We start from the raw sequence: 21,040 nt of genomic DNA, 5'->3' as shown, positions 1-21,040 counted from the left end.
AGAGCTGTATAGGAGGGACACAGGAAGAGTCAGAGTTGGAGAGACCATGTGATGAGGGAAGCAGAGATTAAAGTGATGCACTTTGAAGATGGAAGAAGGGACTAATTCCAAGGAATGCAGGCAGCCTCTAGAAGACAGAAAGGGAGAGGAAACAGATTCTCCTGTAGGGCTTCAAAAGGAACAAGCCCTGAGACACCTTGCCTAATATCAGACTACTAAGCTGCAAAAACTTTCTTTCACAAAGGGTCAAGGAGGGCTGGGAGCACATATGTGCTGCCCACCTGGACAGAGGGGGACCTGTGAGGCTGACCTACAGATTCTGTGGAGGTGGAGAGACATGAGCCCCTTTCTTCTCCAAGCTCTTTGCAGGGTCCAGCAGAGAGTCATGCCACCTGTGGAAGCCTGCGGCCCCAGTTTTGCATGCTGGTGGTGTAGGGGTCATGTTCAGGGAATCTCTGTTGTCCTAACACCTGCCTGGGTCCTGGGGAAGGAATCAGAAGTCAGAAGCAGGAGAAGAGCCTTTGGCCAGCAGGGAAGGGGGGGTGAGGCCCAGGGCAGGTCCATAAAAGATCAGAGCATCTCAGTGCTTTAGGAGGAAGGGGCTTCAGAGGTGGGCCAGCACAGGCTGTGACAGAGGCTAAGCGGACTGGGAGGGGAGGCACTTCTGGGAGACAGCAGGGGTCTACCCCCTGCCCCTCATTGTTTGCTCATCTCACTCTAATGAGGGGGTCATTTCCCCTGCTCTGATGATTCGAAGCCTCTGCCGACACCCACAGGACGGTGACTGAGGCCTCCACACTCCTCAGCATGGATCCCAGCTCCCACTCAGATCTGGGGCCACAGACACCTCTCCCACCCCCTGCCGCCCCTGTGAGCAAGCTGTTCTTGTGAAACGTGGTCATAGTTTGTTAGGAGGACCTGTTTCCTATGGGGATACAAACCAGTGTTGATACCAGTGCACACACACGTCCAGCCATGGGTGCAAAGGGAAGGGACAGTAGCTCTGGGGTGTCTTTGCAGACCCGGAGGCCCCGGACGCCAGTCCCCACGGCCACAGCCACATGGGTCCTCCTCCCTCAGTTGAACGAGATGCTGCTGCACAGAAATCCCACAAGTTCCACAAAGGGGCCCGACTGTCCTTTCCCTTATACACACCTTTAACGGGGGCCCCATGAATCTCCCCACACCCATTCCCCTTGTTGCATCCTCATTGGGATGAAGAGGTAGCTGCCTCCACCACTCTCCACATTGCAATAATCCCAGTGGGACTAGAGGATGCTCCCGCTACGATGAGGCAGACAGTCCCGTCCCCATGGCCAAGACTTTTCGTCTCTGGTCAGGCCACCCACACAGGAAACCCTGGATGAGCGGAGGGTCATCCCAGCGCCGTCGTCTGGCCACTTCACGAAAGCAGAGAGAAGCTCCATAATGACAAGGGCCGTCTCCAGGCTCCATCCTAGAAACTGGTGAGTGTCCAGAGGGCTGAAAGGCACAAGAGCAGCTCTGCCTCCCCAGAAGGTTCAGGGATGCAGAAGACGGTACAGATGCCCCAGAAGGGCCCTAGCCAAGCAGGCGTTAGAGAAGGGGCTGATGAGAGGGTCCCTGGGGAAAGTGAGAGCTGTGCGTTCCCAGGGGCAGCCTGAGGAGTCCTTGTCTATGTGGAGGAAAGGTGTGGCCACCTGTAGACCCAGAGCTCCTGTGACCTCCCTCATCCTTCCTTCCTCTCAGGATCGCTCTCTGTGGAGCAGCTCAACACCAACAAGATGACAGTGGCCTGAGAGCATTTCCCACGAAAACGATCTTTGTTCACAATTTACATACATCACTCCAAAGGTCCTGCTCCCACCCACACCTGGCCACACCCACCTCCCCCACCTCCCTAACCCCCCACAATCCCGCTCCCCCTCCCCACCCTGGTGGTCCTGCCCCCCTCCCTTCCTCCCACATCATCCAGGATCAGCACTGGGAGGAGGAGGAGGAGCCCCTAGGCTCCCCAGGGGGCTGCCCTGGGGCCTCGCCCTGGAGGGCCAACCCAGCTGTTCCCTACTGGCTGCAGTGCTTCTTCCTCCTCTTCCCACGCTTCTTTGTGTCAAACGGGTCACGCTTTCTCTTTCTCAGCTGTGAGGGGCGAGCCAGCCCCAGAGCCAAGGCTGGCCTCCCAGAGACGCCGAGGCCAGCCCCGGGGATGGGCAGCTTCTCAGCAGCGGCTGGGCGTCCACACAGAGCCCGCTTCCTCGACTTGGGAGCGGCTGGTGGAGCTGGGCTGAGGCCTCTTCTCTGAGAGGAGGGGGACTGGGGAGCACTCTGGGCCCCCCAACCTCCAGAGGAAGCCAGGGCTGAGACATGCGCAGGACTGAGGGACATCCCGAAAGGCACCAGTATATGCTGAGAGTCTACGATGAAGACGCTTTGGAGCACCTCCTCGTTCTCACTGGACCCGTCCCTGGGCACTCGGGCCTCCCGAAGAGGAGAGGCCTTTCTGAGAACAGACGCATCCCTGGATCTCAGTAGAGGGCCGGTGCGCCTTTGAGCCTGGGGAGGGGAGAGCCGTACGGGCCGGAATATAGAGAACTCCTGATGTCCTCCAGAGGGAACAAAGACTTTGGGCCTGCACAGGGCAGTGTCTGTTTGCATGAGCCTATGAAGAGCCTGAGAATCAATCTCTGGTGGGCAGGCTTCATCACTGACCCCTAGATGGGGTTCTTGGTCGTGCCTCTGGGCACCTTGGCCGGCCTCGGACTCAGAAGGACTTGAGGCCATTCCGGGTGCACTGTGACTCGGGGCTGCCCGCACACCGTCGTCCTCTTTCAAGGCCAGGAGTCGTTTCTGCACCAGCTGGTAGGAGGGAGGAGGACAGTGACGGCTGCACACACACGTGTGAGAGGAGGAGCACTGGGCAGTGGGACAATGGCCCTGTGGGGGAGGAGGGGACGGGCGACCCCAGGACTCGAATCCAAATACAGACACTGTGGCAGTCCTGCCATCCTCCTGCAACTGATTCCCAGCTTTGTGACCTTCCCTCCCCTCCTGGCTCCCTATCCTCTCCTTCCTTTCACCCTGCACTGCACCCACCCCAGAACGGGCCCTTCCCCATGCCAGGTGTCCCAGGCAGGGGAGGGATGGACAGCGCTATGTGGCCCTCCTGTTCTGGGGCCCTATCTCTCCCCTATTCACTGGGGTCCCTCCGTGCCCTGGTCTTCCTGGGTGTCCCTTGTGTCCCCTGTTCTACCGGGGATCCCTCCCTCCTCTGGCTCCCCTGGGTCATCTGGGTTCCCCTGTCCCCTGGATCACCTGGGGTCCCCCTCCCGTGGGGTCCCCTGGCTCCCTGAGTGTCCCTCTCCCTCCCCTGTCTCACTTCTTCGGGGGTGAGCCCTTCCTCCTGCTCCAGCTCCTTCTCTAGGGCCAAGAGATCCAGCTGTGGGTCTGGAGAAAGCAAATCTGCCAGGAATCCAGGGTGAATGACTGCCTCCACCTAGAACAGAAAGAAGAGGCTGTGAGCATCCTTGGCCAGGAGTGGTCTGTGAGACAAGAAGGCCAGGAGGGAAAGTGAAAAGCAGAGATCCACCCCACTGTCCTCCACAAGGCGGGGATGGTCAGCGCGCGCACGCACACACACACACACACACACACACACACGCAAACATGCACATACACAGTCACACACAAAAGAGCACATATACAGAGGCACAAACACAGACACAAAGGCATACACACAGATAGACACAAACATATACACACAAACATCTGCGTAAACCTCCCCTAACACCAGGCTCAGGAGCAAGGAGCTGAGCTTAAGTCCCAACGGCCTGAGCAGAACCGAGATCTTGGGTGCTGAGAGTTCCATGCCCTGGCATCTTGCAGACCCCAGTCTCCAGGCCTAGCCTACTTTGGTGACAAAGTCCTCCTGGGAACACAGCTTGTCGATGTAGCTTAAGAGATCCGGGTCCGAGTAGGTGCCGTCCTCTTCCTGCTGCAGCTCATTTCCGTCCTCTCCCCATTCTGCATCTGAGTCGCCTGTGGCTGAGTGGACGGGCCCCACCAGCGCCTCCATGATGTCCATATACTCCCTCACAGCCTCAGGTGGAATGTCCTCGGGTGCCTTGGGCTCCGGGGGTCGCTGAGACCTGTGTGGCTTCGGGCGGGAGGGCTGGGCCCTGGGGCCGGACATCCTGGGAGCACAGGCTGCGGCAGAGCAGGAGGAAGGGAAGGAAGGTGAGGGGCTCCCGGTCCACCTCCTGACCACCGAGCGCACGCTGGTGAGGGCACTGTTGGGGGACATTGATGTGGGTGTGGGGGGGTCAGGACCACCTGAAGCTTCATGCACAGTTGGAGGGGGGAGGTAAGGGGGCATCTAAGAGAGTCACATGTAAGGAAGTGGGGAACCTCCAATTTTCCAGGGGTGTCCCCATCAAGCCCACTTCTTAGGCAGACTTTGTGTGCAGTCCTTTGACAGGGAGGCGTGAGAGAAGTTACAAAATTGACCAAGTCAATAATACCCCGTAGTGACAAAGGGCATCTGAGACCCCACCCCCCACCCACCGCCTCGGTGGCTGTTTTGCTTGAAAGACCAATGCCCCTGTCTTGAAGGAAGATGATCCACATGGGAACAGTGGCCAACCCTGGGCCCCTGTTACCTGTGCGTTCAACTCCAGTGGGAACCTGGGTGGCTGGCTGAAGGCCCACTTTCGGGACTGGGGGCCCCCGAGGATCCAGCTTCGGTGGGGCTGGAGGAGGCAGGCCCTGCGCGCACTGCATCCACTACAACTGCTGAACCTGCATCTCCTCCTCTGCCTCAAATTGCATGAACCTGGGGGGTGACGGAGGCACAGGCCACCCTGAGAAAATGGCCTGGGTTCTGGAGCCCAACAAAGGCAGCCAAGAATGAGGGATTGGGAGAGGATGTGCCTTGGGGCTGTCAAGGCCCTGTGAGGTGCTGTCCACAGCAGAGAGCTGCTCCTGGAACTGATACAAGATCTGGGACCCTTCCTGCCTCACCAGCACTGGAGAGCATTCAACAGCATAGAGCCAGGTCGCTGCACTGAACCAGGTCAACGGGACACGTGTCTGACCCAGGGGGCACCCTCCTCATGCCCCCCATCCAGAGCCACATGAAGGGCTGACAGCCAGAGGCTGGAACAGGCATGTGTTCCCCACAGGGGTCCTTGCCCAAATCCAGGACCCTGGGTTGGGACTGAGAGTTCTGGAACGTAGACCTGGAGACAGGGCTCAGGAGAGGCTGGACGATGTGGATGCTGAGCTTAGAGGACAGGCCTTCCTTTCCTCTGAGAGGTGCTTGTTTGTTTGGTTTTGTTTCTTAAACCGAGGGGATTACCGTGGAGCAAACACTGGAAGGGCCAGAGACCCTTGGGCTGATGACAGCTGGCTTCCCCAGCCTCTTGAGGGATGCCAGGGTACCCACTCAGGCCACTTTTCGTGAGGAGAGGGGGTCCCAAATCTATGTCAGTGGCCGCCAGCCAGCCACCACTAAGGAAGCAGCAGGCTGGCGGGTGGAGCTCTTTCCCCAGCCCAGCCCATATGGCTGGAGTTGGACCCCTACTGGACTCACAGCTTCACCCTGCCCCGTCCTGAGACCTTCATGTGAGGGCACGGGTAGGTCAAACTCGGGAGGGCAGAGCTCGTGGTGGAGGAAGGACAGAAGAACCAAACTGTCAAGGTGAGGGAGGGGTTTCTGGAGGACTGTAGGGCCTCTGGGCTGTGGGCCCCCCGTTCCGAGCGACAGCCCTTCTCCTTTGTCCTCTCTGATGAGCACCCCCACGGCCAGACCCTGCCCTCACCCACTCGCCTCACCCCCCACGCAGCCCCTGGGCCCAGGACGCTGACTCACTTTTGCGCCATCTCGTAGTAGATCATCCGGTCAGAGTTGCTAATGTGCTGCCATTCCTGCACGGCCCTGCACAGTCCCTCCTCCAGTGTCATGGTGGGCTTCAGGCGGGCCAGGGATCGAAGCGCTGGGCTGTAAGCACTCGGGGTCAGTCTCTGTGCCCAGCCCAGCCCCCACCTGCCTGACCCCACCCACCAATGTGGACCACACATCACTCAACACAGCATGACTGAGCAACAGGAGGGTGAGAGGCAGGTGTCTGGGAGAGCAGAGACAAGGCTTCCCGGCTACGGCTGTCACCGCCTCACACTCACTCGAGGATGACCATCCACTCCCAGGCTAGAGCTGGGACACTGTGCCTTGGGGAGCTCTTTTCCTCTTCAAGGCTGCCTTTTCATAATAAAAATCACCATCATCAATGAGGCGTGGCATGTGCCAGGCAATCTGCTCACACTTCATAGATTAGCCCAAGGAGTCTTCTGCACGGTCCTCTGAAGGTGAAGTGTGATTGTCCCCTTTTTACGAGGGACCGCAGGTTTAGGATGGAAATGCCTGCCAGGCTCACAACTCTAGTGGGAGAGAGCCCATGCCCTTAGGAGAGCTCTACCATCACCCTGTTCCTAGTGGAATTCTCCACATCAACAAAGTCGAGGCGTGCATGAAGCGCTCTCCTGGGCCCCGCGCTCCTCCCCCTTCTCCGAAGTGACCTCCCCCGGCCACGTACACTCAAGTGCTGTATGAAAGGAGACGTCAGCACAGGAGAGTGTGGCATCCACTCCTTGGCTCCTCAACTTACACCACGACCCTCTCTGACTGCAAGTCTTCAGGCCGTATTACCAGGAGAATCATGGAAGAGCAAGCTGGCTAGACGCACAGGGGGGTGGGGTCAGTTGAGATAAGGCACATTTCAGTCATGATGTCGTGGACTGGCAGGCTCGCCCGTATGACTGACAGTGTGCCTTCTCCTGGTGTGGACATCGCCCTCACACCTCGCTTCCAGTATCCCTAGAAACCTAACCTGCGAGTCCATCCCCAGTTCCTCTTTATCTAAGAGCTCCGATAAGCTCATGACCCCCTGAGCGTTCACTCACATGAGAAAGCAGGAAAGAGCTTCTGCATCAGGACTCTGGGGAAGGTGTCTCCGGGCCAGTGGCTTGAGGCGCTGCCACCGTCGGAAGTTACTGTACACGCTCTGGTGGTTAGAGCAGTCCTCCTGCGAGGCATAGGGCTGGTTGGTGTCCAGGCTGCCCTCCCTGGAAGTGCCACGTGGCCATGGCCCAGAGTTCACTGGGCGAATGTTAGGGGCCATCTGGGCAGCTGGTGGTGGAGCTTGAGGAGGAAAGCCTGGGGTCCAGCCTCCCTTGCCAGCCTGAGTAACTCCAACAGCTGGAGCAGTCACAGTGGTCTCCATCGCAGGGGTTGCTAAGAATATGGGTGCAGGACATGCAGCACTCCCGCTGAGGGCCCCTGGAGCGCTCCAGTTGAGGGGGCCCTGAGGAACGATAAAGGTCTGAGCTGGGGGGGCCTGCACTGGCCTCCCTTGTGACCTGACTTGTACAGTGAAGTTGCAAGCCCCAGGGGCACTGGGGCCACAGCCACCATTAGCCACCAAAGGCATCCTGGGGAAAGCTGGCAGCCGCAGGCTGCTGCCAGGAGGGAATGCGGGGGTGATGAGAGGTGGCAGGTGCTGCTCCCAGGGTGGCCAGTGCTGGGCGCCAGGAATGGGTGGAGGAAAGGACACTGCCGTGAAAGTAGACAAGGAGGCACCGGGGTTCATGGTGACATCCGTTCCCAGCACTGCAGATGCTGTTGAGGCAAAGGAAAGGAGTGAATGGAGGAGGAGAATGGGCAAGTGGGACTGAGGCTTTCTGCGGCATCAGAGTGTAAATTTCCACAGATGAGAGACTCTTGGACAAGGGAAACTGCAGCGTGCAAATGTCTTCAAGTGATTTTCATGCCCTGACCTCCAGTTGAGAATTATTCCACTGGTGACCCCACGCCCATCCACCAAGCTCCCTGACCCCTGCCTGCCGAGAAGAAATTGCCTCAGCAAGCACTCACTTGGAGAGCCTCCCTAAGGCACACCCTGGCACCTAAGCCTCACAGGCTGTCTCCCAAGACCTGGAGCTGTGTGGACATCTGCTCTGTGAGAAATGCCCCTCAGCCGGCGTACTAGCAGGTAGGGGCCTTCTGCAAGGTAAGTTCTAGGCCCCCAAAGGCCCTTTGTGGACAGGCACTGTGTAAAATATTAGGGCCCCACCTCCTCCTCAGTCCTCCTTTTCCTGATGCTCAGTATAAATCCCCTCTTTCTTTCCTAGCCTCACAAAACAAAACAAAATGCTGGAAAATATCTCTAATGGAATCCTGATACAAACCCATGACACTGGCCCAGAAAGCACCTGCATCTCCGAACAACCCACAGCAGATACGTAACATGGGCCAGGTCCTGCCACCCCTTCCCCAGTGCCCAGAGTCACTGTCATCAGTCAGGAGTTCTGTTCCTAGGGGCTTGGGGTGGTCTGAGAAGTAGGCGCGTGTCCCTTAGATTCTGTCATTTCACAGCCAGTGATGGCTGCAGAGGATTAAACAAGGGCCAGGGAATTGTCATGTTACATTGGTCGTGGGAGTATAGACTGCCTGTGGTCCTTCCCCTTCCAGCTCCCAATAACGGAGAGACAATCTGAGATGCAGGCATAAGCCAGATGCCATGGCGATCAAGTTGTCTGAAACACATCCCTGTTCAGGAGAACAAGGTACACACCACGGTGCACCTAACTCACCAGAACAGATGTCATAGGACGTTTAATAGTAACACAGAAGATCATCTTCCTGATCCTGGGCTACACTCCTTCCCCCTTTAAAAGAGGAAGCAGGCTTCATAGACATTCCACCCGAAACAACCCCACTCCACATCTGTTCCCTGTCCATGAAGGAGTGACCTGAGATAGGAACAAACTCTTCCTCTCAAGGCAGCCTGAGGGTCCACCATGAGATACTGGACAAGATGAAGTAGGTCTGAAGTACTGCCATTCCACAAAAGGAAGAACAATTCAGAGCAACTCAGGAACCTGAGCCCTCTCTTGGCTGAAGTTACTCGTAATGGTTGCCCATCCCCTGTTGAATCCAAGGCAACAGTTACCTGAACTGACAAGTGAGCTCTGGGCTGGGAGGAGTGGACGAGGTGTGGGCTGCGGCAGTTAGAGTAACCCCCTGCCTAGCTCTCGGAGAGGACACTTCACTGCAGGTGTGGCCACACACAGCCCCATTGAATAGTTTTCTCACCAAGACCATCTCTCCCCACGGCCCCCTGAGATACAGTATGCTCCTGTTCAAACCCCTTTGAAAGATATGGTGAGGCAAGCTTCAGGTGCCTGAGGAACACAATACAGCTCTAGGCTTTCCTCATGACCCTCCCTGTGTCACCACCAGGACATCACACACATCCTTACACACACGTTTCAAAGTGGCTGGTCTCCCTTCTAGAAAGAATCAGACTGTCTGCTGCCATCCTTTCTCCATAGCCAGGGCAATTCCTCTGGATCCACCTCCAACGACCCCTCCTCCCCAGGGCAGTCTCAGGTTTCTTCAGGCTCCCCAGTCTCCCCAGGTGAAATGTCCTTGTGCGTCCAGTGCTCTCTTCTCCCTCTACTTCAGTCCAACTAGGTGCCCACAGTTAAGTGTAACATGTGAACCTGAAGGATGTGAGGATGCCAGGGTCTCTGAGAACACACCCCCAGCCTATAGGCTTACCTCCTATTGAAGCCATCCTGCAGGCTTGGGCACGGACTACTGCTGCCTGGTAGCCTCAATGAGAAAAGTCAAGACCAGGAGCCAGAGAGCGACCTGCTTCAGCAAACGCTCGGGATCCAAGTCAACGAGGGACACGTTTGAAAGTAAACAGGAAAATGCGGGCTGAACCGTTCTGCGGTGGGGGAGGGGCAGAGGGCACGTGGGTCGGGGTGGGGTGGCGTGCGCTGGGGGGACATTCCACGAGGGCTCTGGCAGGTAGGCAAGAACCGGAAGTTCCTTCCACCTCCCACAGTGGCAACACAATTGGCGTGTGCCTCTTTAGGCAGTTTATAAACTGTTGTTTTGATTCACGGCACCGAGGTTGAGCATGACAGTCCCTTCCTTTCACGTCTTTATCCAGCAACCTAGGTTTTTGGGTGGTTTTTTTTGTTTGTTTGTTTGTTTTTGCGGTACGCGGGCCTCTCACTGTTGTGGCCTCTCCCGTTGCGGAGCACAGGCTCCGGGCGCGCAGGCTCAGCGGCCATGGCTCACGGTCCCAGCTGCTCCGCGGCATGGGGGATCTTCCCAGACCGGGGCACGAACCCGTGTCCCCTGCATCGGCAGGCGGACTCTCAACCACTGCGCCACCAGGGAAGCCCTGGAGCTTTTATAATGAAGGAAAACTTATATGATTTGCAACCAATAACTTCATACTAGAGGAATGGTGAGGCAAAATATTGTACCCAGGCACTCGAGAAAGGCAGGCTTCCTTGTTGCTTCCTCCCTTTGTTCAGTCATTCAACCAATTATTTACAAGATTCTCACTCATAATTCTGATACAGTATTTGAAGGACTCTTCTCAAGGCCACTGATACAAAAATTGCACTGTGCAAAAATTAGCCAGTCCCAATACTGCAATCACTTTTGTAATACTTCAAAATCCTACACCCCACAGACAGAGATAATCAAATTAGCCCAAATGTAACTTGGGAAGACCAGTCACAGAAGGGAGTATCTAAAAGTCCTTTGGATCATGATCTCTGACTATTCCTGCACAGAAGGTGGGGGCGGGCATTGACTACTGAGAAAAAACATCTCTGGACATGCATCACAAGCCTCAGAAGACAGTTCATCTTCCACTCAATCACGAAACATTAAAGAAACGAAGAGATACCATGTTTGTGTCTTGTGGAGTTTTCAAGTCTGCACTTGGAGGCGCTTAGTGCTGTTACATGTGAGGGGTCTTCAGAGGCATCCTGTTGAGTGAGAAATGCTCTAATCTTGCATTTGACCAGAAAGCGGATCTGATGATTGAAGTTTCTTTGGGAAGTATTACAAAGTCAGGTCAGTAAGTTGATCCCGCTACTATTTTTGTTGTTGTTGTTTTATTGTCAACTGAAATTCTGCAAGATATTATAAAAAAGGAGGGAGGGAAAATAAAATTGTTCCCATACTACCTGTTGAAATTGGCCCAGATTGTCAACTCTTTCTCAAAATTATTTTTAAAAAAACCCCAAAACCGTACAAAGGAAACACCTGTGAACACGGAGAAAAAATATTCTAGTAGAGTAAATGCGTTGGAAAAACTCTAGGAACGGAGTCAGGAGACAGTATCTTAAGAGTGTTTCCCAGGTCTGAAATTCTTTGCTAGCATTGTTCTTTAACGGAAACTTCAGGTGTGCTAGGAAAAAGGACCTACTGTTTTTTGAAAGGCATTAACAAGAACCAAGGAACGGCAGTCCAAAGGGCATGAAAGTACTTGCCCCAATTTGAGGCTACTGTGCTTACAGCGGAGCTCTCCAGAACTCTTTGTAGCTAAGTGCATGGGTTTCACGAGTGCAATATAAAACTCACGAGTGCACATTTCACAAGAGCTGGTTTTAAGAAGAGACCGTCTTTAAGAGGTTCCCAGCGAGGAGCGTCGCCAGAGAAGTTCCGCAGCTTGCCCGACCCTCCATTTCTGTCCTCTCCTGCAGAAACCTCCTAGGCCCGCGCACCCCGCGCCTGCACGCCCGCGCATGCCTGTGCACGCCCACTGGGGCGGGTCTCTCGGGCACGCGGACCGCCGTCCTCCAACAGATCCCGGCGTCTGCTGGGGCAGTTTGCTCCGGAAGACAGGAGCGCATGCGCGAGCGCGGAGGGTGGGGCCCCAATGGCTGTCCGGCGGGGGAGGGGCCTGCCATGGCGGCCTGTAGAGGCAATTCTAGGAATCCTGAGGTAAGGGGTACGGGGACTTTTCACCCCTCAGGTGTCACCGCTCTGCACTGTTGTTCACCCTGTGGGTTATTTGTGCCCTTGTCCATGTAAGGAGACTCCCCACAATGTGGATTCACGCCCCCATAGAGCTCGATTCCCTTGAGATGTTTACCCCAGGATTATCGGCACCACTGGGGAGCCGGCTGCATGAAGGGTTCAGTGATTGCGGGGCCTACAGTGGGGGCTAAATAGTGTGTGCGAGCTATTAAACAGGTGCCGTTCTAGTCTGCACGTTGTGAAGAGTACAAAAGCTAGAGGGAAGTTCTTGCGAGTTGAAAACCCTCATCTGGTTCCGAAGGTGTAGCTCAGGTGATTGGAAAATGAGTGAAGATGGAAGGAACACACTCATCGTTTCACTAGTGTCTTCCTTCTTATCATAAAAACATCAGTCAACACTTAGGTTCAAACTGCATTCTTTTGTCGGTGATGCGAGCAACTTTGCTGAATGTGGTAATAAACATGTATTTGTAGTCTGGTGTCAAATCATGATTGATTTACAAGCATAGATGGGGTCTGTACATACTTAATTGGTTGGTGGGAATCTGATAGGTAGTCAAATGTGTGGGTTGGTTTTGTCCGTGGATATTTGTGTTTGAAGGGAGGTCATGCCTGTGTTTTTGTGAGAGTGTGTAAGAGTGAGTGTTGTATTTGGAGGGTGTTGAGATGTGACGCAGGCATACTCAAGGAGTTGGTGGTTAGGTGTTTGTAATTTGGTGTTTGGGGAATATGTTTACATGTGTTTTTTTCACCCCTGAATTTGGGGATTTGTGTGTGTGTAATGGTGGATTTGGAAGGATTATCTGCATATGCGTAAGGGCCATGTCAGGAAAAGTAGTGGTGTATATTACTTTGGGTGTCCAGTCTGTTAATTTTGTATATTTGGGGAATGTAGGCTGATCATTTGTGTATTCAGGGCATGTTGTATGGTTATGGGGTGTTTGTGGGTGTGCATTTTCAGGAGCTGTGTATGTATATTTGGATGTGTAGAGGGCAAGTCTGTGACTATTTTATGGGGCTGGTGGATGTTGAATGTGTAGGTATGTTGTGTTTGTATGATCCTGTATTCTGCAAGATGGCAGAGTTCATTCTGTGTGAGAGGTTGGGAATATGGGGTTATGTATACGCCAGTAGTGTGGTACTGTATGTGTATTTGGAACAAAGGGCGTATAGGGTGACATTATTGTCTATTTGTAGTGTACTGGGTAATCGTGGTTCTATTTGGGACTTGTGGAGAGTTGTGTGTTAAATGAGTTTGTGTGTGTATTCAAGGGGCATGGCCACTTGGAGGAATATTTGCTGAGGCTGTGCATTTGTAATTTTCAGTAGGAGCCTCTTAGGCTTATGTATTTTGGGAAGTGAGTATATGTGTATCTGATAGAGAGGTGGGGTTCTATGTTTCTACAGGGAAGATGGACAATTGCATTTGTATGTATTAGAAATATGTGATATGGGTATTTGTTAGTACTTGCATATGTGTGAGCTGGCTCCTGATAGCTAGGGATAATTTGATATATGGAAGTTGTTTCATAAATGGTTTGCTGGAGATATTTCCATGTATCTTACTTGTGTATTCTAATCCGTGTGTGTGTCCATCATCAGGTGCATGCATTATCAGAGTTTGTTCATAAGGTATGGAGTTGTTAGGAGTATTCAAACTGTATTTCTTTGGAGAACGCTAGGGTGTCTATACATGTGTTTGGTAGGAGTAAGAGGTGGTCTGTCTATATATTCAGGGTGAGGGTAGAAATGTATATACACACACACACACACATATACAGTTTGTATGTTGGAGTAGTGGTGGGGAGCTTGTATTCTGGAGAGGTAGCATAATGTATAGTGTTTGGGAGGGGATCCATATGTTCAGGGGTTAGGAATATTTGCATGTGTGTGTCCATAGGTGTGTGAGAATTGTGTATGTATATTAGTAAGACTGCAGAGGTTGTCGGTGTTTTTCTGTTTTGAGTGTGTCTGAGCATTTGGGGTGTATACTCATGAGTAGTTTGTGGATGTGTGTATTTGTGATTTGTGAGTGTAGCAGGAGGCTTCGAGTCCTCTATGTGTCTATTTCAAAATGTAATGCCTGAAGAATTTAGTGGTGTTGCTTGTATGTGTGTTCTCAGTATTAGTGAGGTGGACTTATATGTACAGTTGACCCTTGAACAACATGGGTTTGAACCACACGGGTCCACTTATAGTGGATTTCTTTTTCAGTAACTACTACAGGACTACTACAGGATCCATGGATGCAGAGCCACTGCATGGAGGGTTGGCGCCCTAACCCCCAAGCTGTTCAAGGGTCAGCTGTATTTGATAAGTATAGATTATTTGTGTCTGTGTGTGTTTTTGAGTTCCTGGGGCTTCTGGGGTATGTATTCTGTGGGACGTGAGAGTTTAGTTTGTGTGTTTGGAAACCAGTAGGCTGTGTAGGTTATGTGTGTGTGCAGGAGTCCTGCAGTCTATGTATTTTAGGGCTGTGGGGTTGCATATGGGTCTTTTTTTGGGTTGCACATGAGACAGTTGTGTACTTGGTGACCCTGTGTGCTTAGGTACTCAGTGTGTACATCTGGATGGCATATTGGTTGCACATGTTTGTTTTCAGGCCCATGTTGTGTGTGTATATATAGTTGTGAGAGTGGAATGTGAATATTCAGGGTGAGTAAGGTTTCATCTGTAAAAATTTAGGTAGTAAGAGGTGGTCTGTTTGTGTATTTATTCAGGGTGAGGGTGTGTGTTCAGGAGATATATATATATATATATATGTACAAACACAAATGTGTATGTGGTGTCCTTTTGGTTATATATCTGTGGTGGGAGTTGAGAGTTCTCCTTGGGGTGTAAGTGGATTCTGTGCACATATTCACAGGAAAAGTTATGGGATGTGCTGGAACTGGTTCATACTGTCTTGGGAGAGTCAATGGTGCATATCTCTTCCCAGCTGTGTGTTTAGTGATGTCAGGTGGGTAGCTTGAAATTGGTCCTGCTGGGAATATTTATACCATGTAGATACCATAAGTGAAGTCTTTCCCGCCTTTCTCGGAGAGCTTTTTATCAAGCACTTAGCAGCGTACCACTGATGTGCGTGTTTGGATTGTGTATGTATGAAGCAAGAATATTTGGGCATCGGTGGGTACGTATGGGACCCTCGTGAATTGTGAGTGGGGCATCTGGGGCTATGGGCCCTTGTATATGTGCATTGACCCTGGTAATTGTGAATCATTGCATTGCTCCTATCAGGTTGGTCTGTTCTTTAGGGCCAGAGAATCCCCACAAATGTTGTTGATTCCCAGTAGAAATCATGCAGATGGATACAGGGGTGTCTGTACCTTAGGCAGGTGGACACTCCTTCAGCATTTGTGTGGTCCTAGCATCTGGGTCCCTAGAAGGGGGCGCCTGGCGGACAGATGGCCATGCAGAGCAGAACCTTCACAGGTGTGTTGTTGGCATGACAGGCAGCAATCAGAAAGTCATGGGGCTTCCTGGATAGGAGGTCAGATGACCAAGGGCTCTCCCAGGAAAACCCCCTGAGAATCAGTTGGACAGCTACAGGCGTTCCTGGCTCTTCTGTGGCACAGCGGACGTGCAAGGACACCCTCCACATGGGGTCCAGAGCCATGTGTCCCTGAGCCCAACTGCCCCAGGGTGGTGGGAACTGTTGCATATCAGGCTGGTCAACTGTATCACTAGGTCTCAACCAACCTGTCTCATGGAAACCTAAGTCCTCACGGATAGGCAGGACCTCTAGGGATCACTGAGCTGACAAGGACAGAGGTAGGGAGGCTTTGTCACTGAGGGAGAGTTGGGGACTGAGACCTGGAGAGCCTGGGGAGTCCCACTCTGAGGAGATGTGGCTCTGATGTTCCCAAACCCTTTAGACATGTTCTCTGTTCTTTTCTGAAGGCTCAAGATGCTTCTAGCAGTGGGAAGCTGATCTCAGTTTCATGTTTCTCTGATAGCATGAACTGACCCTTTTATTCACTCTTCCACATCGAGCTGCAAACCCATCAGAGGGAACCATGTGATCGTTGTAGCCACCAGCTGACCCCACAGCCACCTTGTGCCTGCCTTGGACCCACCCAAGCATTTCTGAGCCTTCTTTATGGTGAGTCTTGTGGCCTTTTCTCCCTCATTGTGACTCCTCCTGCCAATAAAACATGCTGTGAATGTTAACAAAAGGAAACCTGCACTAGAATTGGAGTCTGGAAGGCCTGTAGAGGGAGCTCTCATGCCGTGCCACTCATCATCAATTACCCCAACAGGAAGAGGTCATTTACTGACCCCAAAGAGGACGTGCAACCACTTTACTACCCCAGCTGGAGGAGGGAAGACTTCCTTCCTGGCCAGCAACAAGAAATAGAAAATAGAAATAGCTAATAGAAAATTCCACAGTTTAGCCAATGAGACGCCGTTGTCACCTGAAGTTTTACTTTCCTCCAGTGAACTTTCATTTTTTCCCTTGATGATGACTTTCTTTCCTTGTCCCACCCTCCTTACTATACAAGTCTTCTGGGACTTCCCTGGTGGTCCAGCAGCCAAGACTCCACCCTGCCAATGCACGGGGCCTGGGTTCGATCCCTGGTCGGGGAACTAAGATTTCCACATGCCATGTGGCATGGCCAAAAAAAAAGAAAGCCTTCCATGTTGTGTAACCCGTTGGAGTATCTCCCTTTCTATCAGATGAGATGCTGCCTGATTCATGAATCGTTTAATAAGGCCAATTTATTCAAAATTCAAAGTAAATCTTCCAATTTACTCCGTTAAATTTTGTTTTTTAATACATTGGGGGCATGCAGAGGTGGCCACTAACAGTTTAGTATGTATCCCTCCAGAAATGTTCTGTATAAAAATATGTATGTGCACTTTTCTAAAATCCACTCTTATGATTGCTACTGCTAACAAGATGATTTTATGATTAAATGCTTATCTTTTTTAAAAGAAAAAGGTAAATATATTGGTGGCAGTGATGGGATCTGAAGCAAATTTCTGATAACATTTGGGACAAGGAGAAACAGGTGTGGTGCCCACAACTCCTTTGAGTTCACTGTCTTTCTTGCCATTCCTGAAGGTTGTTGGTAAGCTCCTCTTGGTTTGAGCTCCATTCTCTTTGCGTTTGTGCTCCCAATCTAATTGGCTTTCCTTTACAGGGCAGGTCAGTTTGGCTGGTAGAGGATTCTCCTTGAGGCCAAACCCCTAGCCTTTCAGATGGAAATTCCCAGGACACAGTAACATCTCTTGGTTATTGCCAGTATATTTTTGAGTGGTAAACCATAGCCCCTAATATTGTTCCCTGGATTCCACACTGGGCACTGCTGACAGTGTAGTCTGCACTTGCCCATCTGTTTGGAATCAGCCCCCAGTTTCCATGCTCGGAGCTGTTGGTGGTGGCTATAGTTCTCCATTTTGTTTGGAATCAGTTTGCAGTCCCCCTTCCTTGGGATTTGCCGTTTGGATCTTTTTCCTCAGTCCAAGGATCCCTGGGAATCGGTGGTGGTGCATACCAGGCCTTCTTTTGTCCAGGACATAGTAACATCTCTTTGTTACTGCTGATATATTAAGGCGCAGGTTTTTTGTGTGTTCTTTTGGGTTGACAAAGGCTAGCTAAGGAAATGAGATCCTTTATCGCCCAAGAGTTGAGAATGCCAGCTTCTGGCACACCTGCTTATTTTATATTTAAGAACTATGGTCCTGGAGGTTGTAGATATTTAGAAAGATGGAAAAATTATACTAATATTGATCTAGAATTACAGTGGTCATTGTGGGGCATGTTCCAGTTAGACAAGATTGTACATTTAAGGAAAACACTAGAGAGCAAGGGTTCACAGATTGCACAGGGAGAATGAGATGCCTGCTTTACTTGGTATGTAAAAGTTTACAGACGGTTTCAAGATTCCAAAAGAGCTTCGTTTAGAGACTTAGAACAAAAAGCTAATGAAAAATTAAAGAGACAAAAGGTACCTGAGACAAAAGACCGTAGGACGGATGTGACTGCAGACGTACCTCCTACTGTCCCCCCCTTTCCGTTGTCACCCGAGGACTCTTGTGTTACTCATTTCCTGTCTGAAGTACTTCTCTATTCCAAAGAGAATATTTAACAATTGCCATTTAAAGTAAAACTACCTGAGGTTGCAGGTGAGCCCCCTCAGGTGTCCTTTACCCCTTGGTCAAAGACTGAACTGAGAGCTGTAGTCAAAGAATTCTCTAAACCTTGGAGGAACCCCCAACATTTTTTAAAGAACTTAGAGTCACTGTCAGGGCGTATGTCCCCAAACTGCTAGATCTTTATCCACTTGTACACATGTTGGTAGGACTGGGGGAAGCCCCAGAATGGATGTGGGAAGCAAAATGACATAATCCCTAGGATGGTATTCAAGATCCTCAACCTAAAAAGGCTTGCAGAATAACAACTAACCTTTTATAAGCTATTCCTAAAATCTTCCCTGCTCACACTTGGTCTGTTATTAATTGGCCTAATAATGATTGATGTATTATTCACTCGTACAAACAAAAGAGGGGTGAATCTGTGGAAGACTTTGGAACCAGTTTGGAAGCTCTCTTTTTACAGCAGTTGGTGTTCCAAGGAATAAAAAGGCCACTCAGCCTGCTTTAACTGTCCTCTTTGTAAGTGGATTATCTTCTGAGATTAGTGGATTGATAAAAGGGCAGAAAAGAGGGTGGGAGGCTATAGGCCTGACTGAACTCATGACTATAGCTGAGCATTTTGAAAGGACCTTGGAGCAAGATCACAAACAGAAATCCACCAAGCTCATAGCCTTACAGTTACAACAGCTCTAAGGCAAGGGACACAAAATGACACCTGGGCCTCCCCCATTACAACCTCCTAGGGGTCCATGATCAATTTGATGACCCAAAGTTGATGTTTCATTTGTAATCAGTGAGGACACTGGAAAAAGAGGTGTCCTCAAAAGTCCTATGCAAACTCTTCACAAATGCTCTTGTATCTGTCTCAAAGGGAGGGCCCCCCATGACCCTCTCCCCTAGTTGGCAGAACTCCAGAGGTTCTCTGGTAAACTATTAGCAGCAATGACCTTAAACAGCCCAGAGGAAAATATAATGAAAAACGGCCAAATTTTAGTTGATACTGGAGCTATGCTTTCTACTTGAAACCCCACTCTCATATTTTACTTTGAAATCTACATTAAACTCTAACCCTAACTGTAAACATAATTACCTAACCCTTTAACACCCTACCCCTAGCCCTAACCAGAGCTGTGCTTTCTACTCTAAATCCCACCCTCAAAGAACAACAGGTCCCTCTGAGTAAAGAGGATGTTTCCATAGTGGGAGTACCTAATACAGTTCAGAGAGAATTTTTATCTCAACCAAGATTCCTTTCTGCTATGCAGTATAGCCCCAGTTAATCTATTCAGTAGAGATCTCTTTTCTAACTTCAAAGGGCCAGTACATTTTGCCTCCAGTGAAGATCTCACCTTAAAATTTCCTGATCAACGTGAACCTGATCAGTTATGTTCCTTACAATCTATCCTCGACCTAAAAGCGGAAGTTCAACAAAAGTTCCCTAATTGGATGGAGATGCCTGCAAATTTGGGGGCTACTTCTGACAGGATGCCTGCAAATTTGGGGGCTACTTCTGACAGTGTTAACATGAGAAGAATAAAAAAATGCAAACCTATAAAGATTCAGATAGATGTAGCTAAACCTCTCCCTAGGTTTCCTCAAGAGCTATTAAAGCCTGCGGTCATACAAGGTCCCATAGCTATTGTAGAAGACCTAATTGCCCAGGAGGTAATCATTCGTGTACTCGTCCCTGCAGCATGCCAATCTTGCCTGGTTGGAAACCTGGCAGGATGGCGATTTGTCCAGGACTTGGGAGCTGTTAATAAAAATAGTTTTTCCCTGTTTTCCTGTTGTTCCAAACCTAGCCACCCTTGTGTCACAAGCTTGAACTGACTTGAAATGGTTTACAGTTGGAGACCTTTGTTCACCTTTCTTCAGCATCCCGGAGACCCAACAGCCAATATCTACATGGCTTTACTTGGAACAATCAACAATATACCTGCACTTTTATGCCTCAAGGGTTCACTGGGACTCCTTCTTTTTTCCTCCCAAGTACTTCACCAAGATTTAAGTACCCTCTAGTTCCCTGAGAAATCAGCCTTTTTACCATATGGAGATAACCTCCTGCTGTACTCAGCTACTGTAAAGGTTCCATAAGGCATTCATAAAAGATTCCATTTATTTGCTGCAACAGTTAGCTGAGAAAGAACAAAGGAAAAATTACAATTATCCGTAGACGCTGTTCATTACCTAGGACGTAATCTAAGCACTGAAGGAATTCAGCTATCTCCAGAGAGAATTAGGCTGATACAGGAACTTCCTAGACTCACAACTAAGTGCTAGCATTGTGGATTTCTAGGTTTAGCTGGTTATTGCAAGCTCTAGGTTCCAAATTTTTCTGTTACCTCTTCCACTCTATGAACTTATTAAAGATTTAGTTCCTGAATCCTTTGCTTGGGAAGATAAACATAAGCAGGTTTTTATAAGGCTAAAACAAGCACTGCAAGAACTGCCTGCCTTAGGGTTACCCAAATGATCAGGTTCAGGTTGATCCGGAAACTTTTTTTTTTTTTTTTTGCGGTACGCGGGCCTCTCACTGTTGTGGCCTCTCCCGTTGCGGAGCACAGGCTCCGGACACGCAAGCTCAGCGGCCATGGCTCACGGGCCCAGCCGCTCTGCGGCATGTGGGATCTTCCCGGATCGGGGCACGAACCCGTGTCCCCTGCATCGGCAGGTGAACTGTCAACCACTGCGCCACCAGGGAAGCCCGATCCGGATACTTTAAGGTGAGATCTCCACTGGAGGCAAAGTATATTAGCCCTTTTAAGTTCGAAAAGAGATCTCTACTTAATAGATTAACTTTAGGTTATTCAAAACCTTTTACTTTATTTGTGCATGAAAGGCATAATCAGGCCGCGCAGAACTGTGTGAGCATGGTAGTAAACACAGGCCTATTGCCTGTTACAGCATACAACTTGATTCAGTTGCTTTTGCCTGTCTCAGGTGTCTTAAGGTTATAGCCACAACTGCAAATTTAGTGGAAGCCTTGGCAGATTTGACTCTAGAAAATGAAGTTTATTTGCAAACTCCACACCTTGTCCACAGTCTTCTTAACGCTGAATTGACAACATTTCTCCGCAAGTATCACTGGATTAACTTCCTGTGAAATCCTGCTTTCAC

At 50.7% G+C, this 21,040-nt stretch overlaps 1 protein-coding gene across 1 annotated transcript; it reads right to left on the bottom strand.

Annotated features, from left to right (window-relative positions):
• Window positions 1-1,954: 1,954 nt before the first annotated feature.
• On the bottom strand, window positions 1,955-7,711 carry LOC308610915 (NUT family member 2G-like). The gene is given in 7 exon segments (XM_081259900.1): window positions 1,955-2,835; window positions 3,356-3,472; window positions 3,887-4,156; window positions 4,231-4,758; window positions 4,762-4,807; window positions 5,846-5,974; window positions 6,934-7,711. Coding segments are annotated over 7 exon segments (2,568 nt in total). The 5' UTR covers window positions 7,620-7,711; the 3' UTR covers window positions 1,955-2,043.
• Window positions 7,712-21,040: the final 13,329 nt, after the last annotated feature.

This window comes from Mesoplodon bidens (genome assembly GCF_964165515.1).
Source record: "Mesoplodon bidens genome assembly, contig: HAP1_SCAFFOLD_96, whole genome shotgun sequence".
Lineage (NCBI taxonomy): Eukaryota > Metazoa > Chordata > Mammalia > Artiodactyla > Ziphiidae > Mesoplodon > Mesoplodon bidens.
This window is presented reverse-complemented; position numbering and strand designations above follow the sequence as displayed.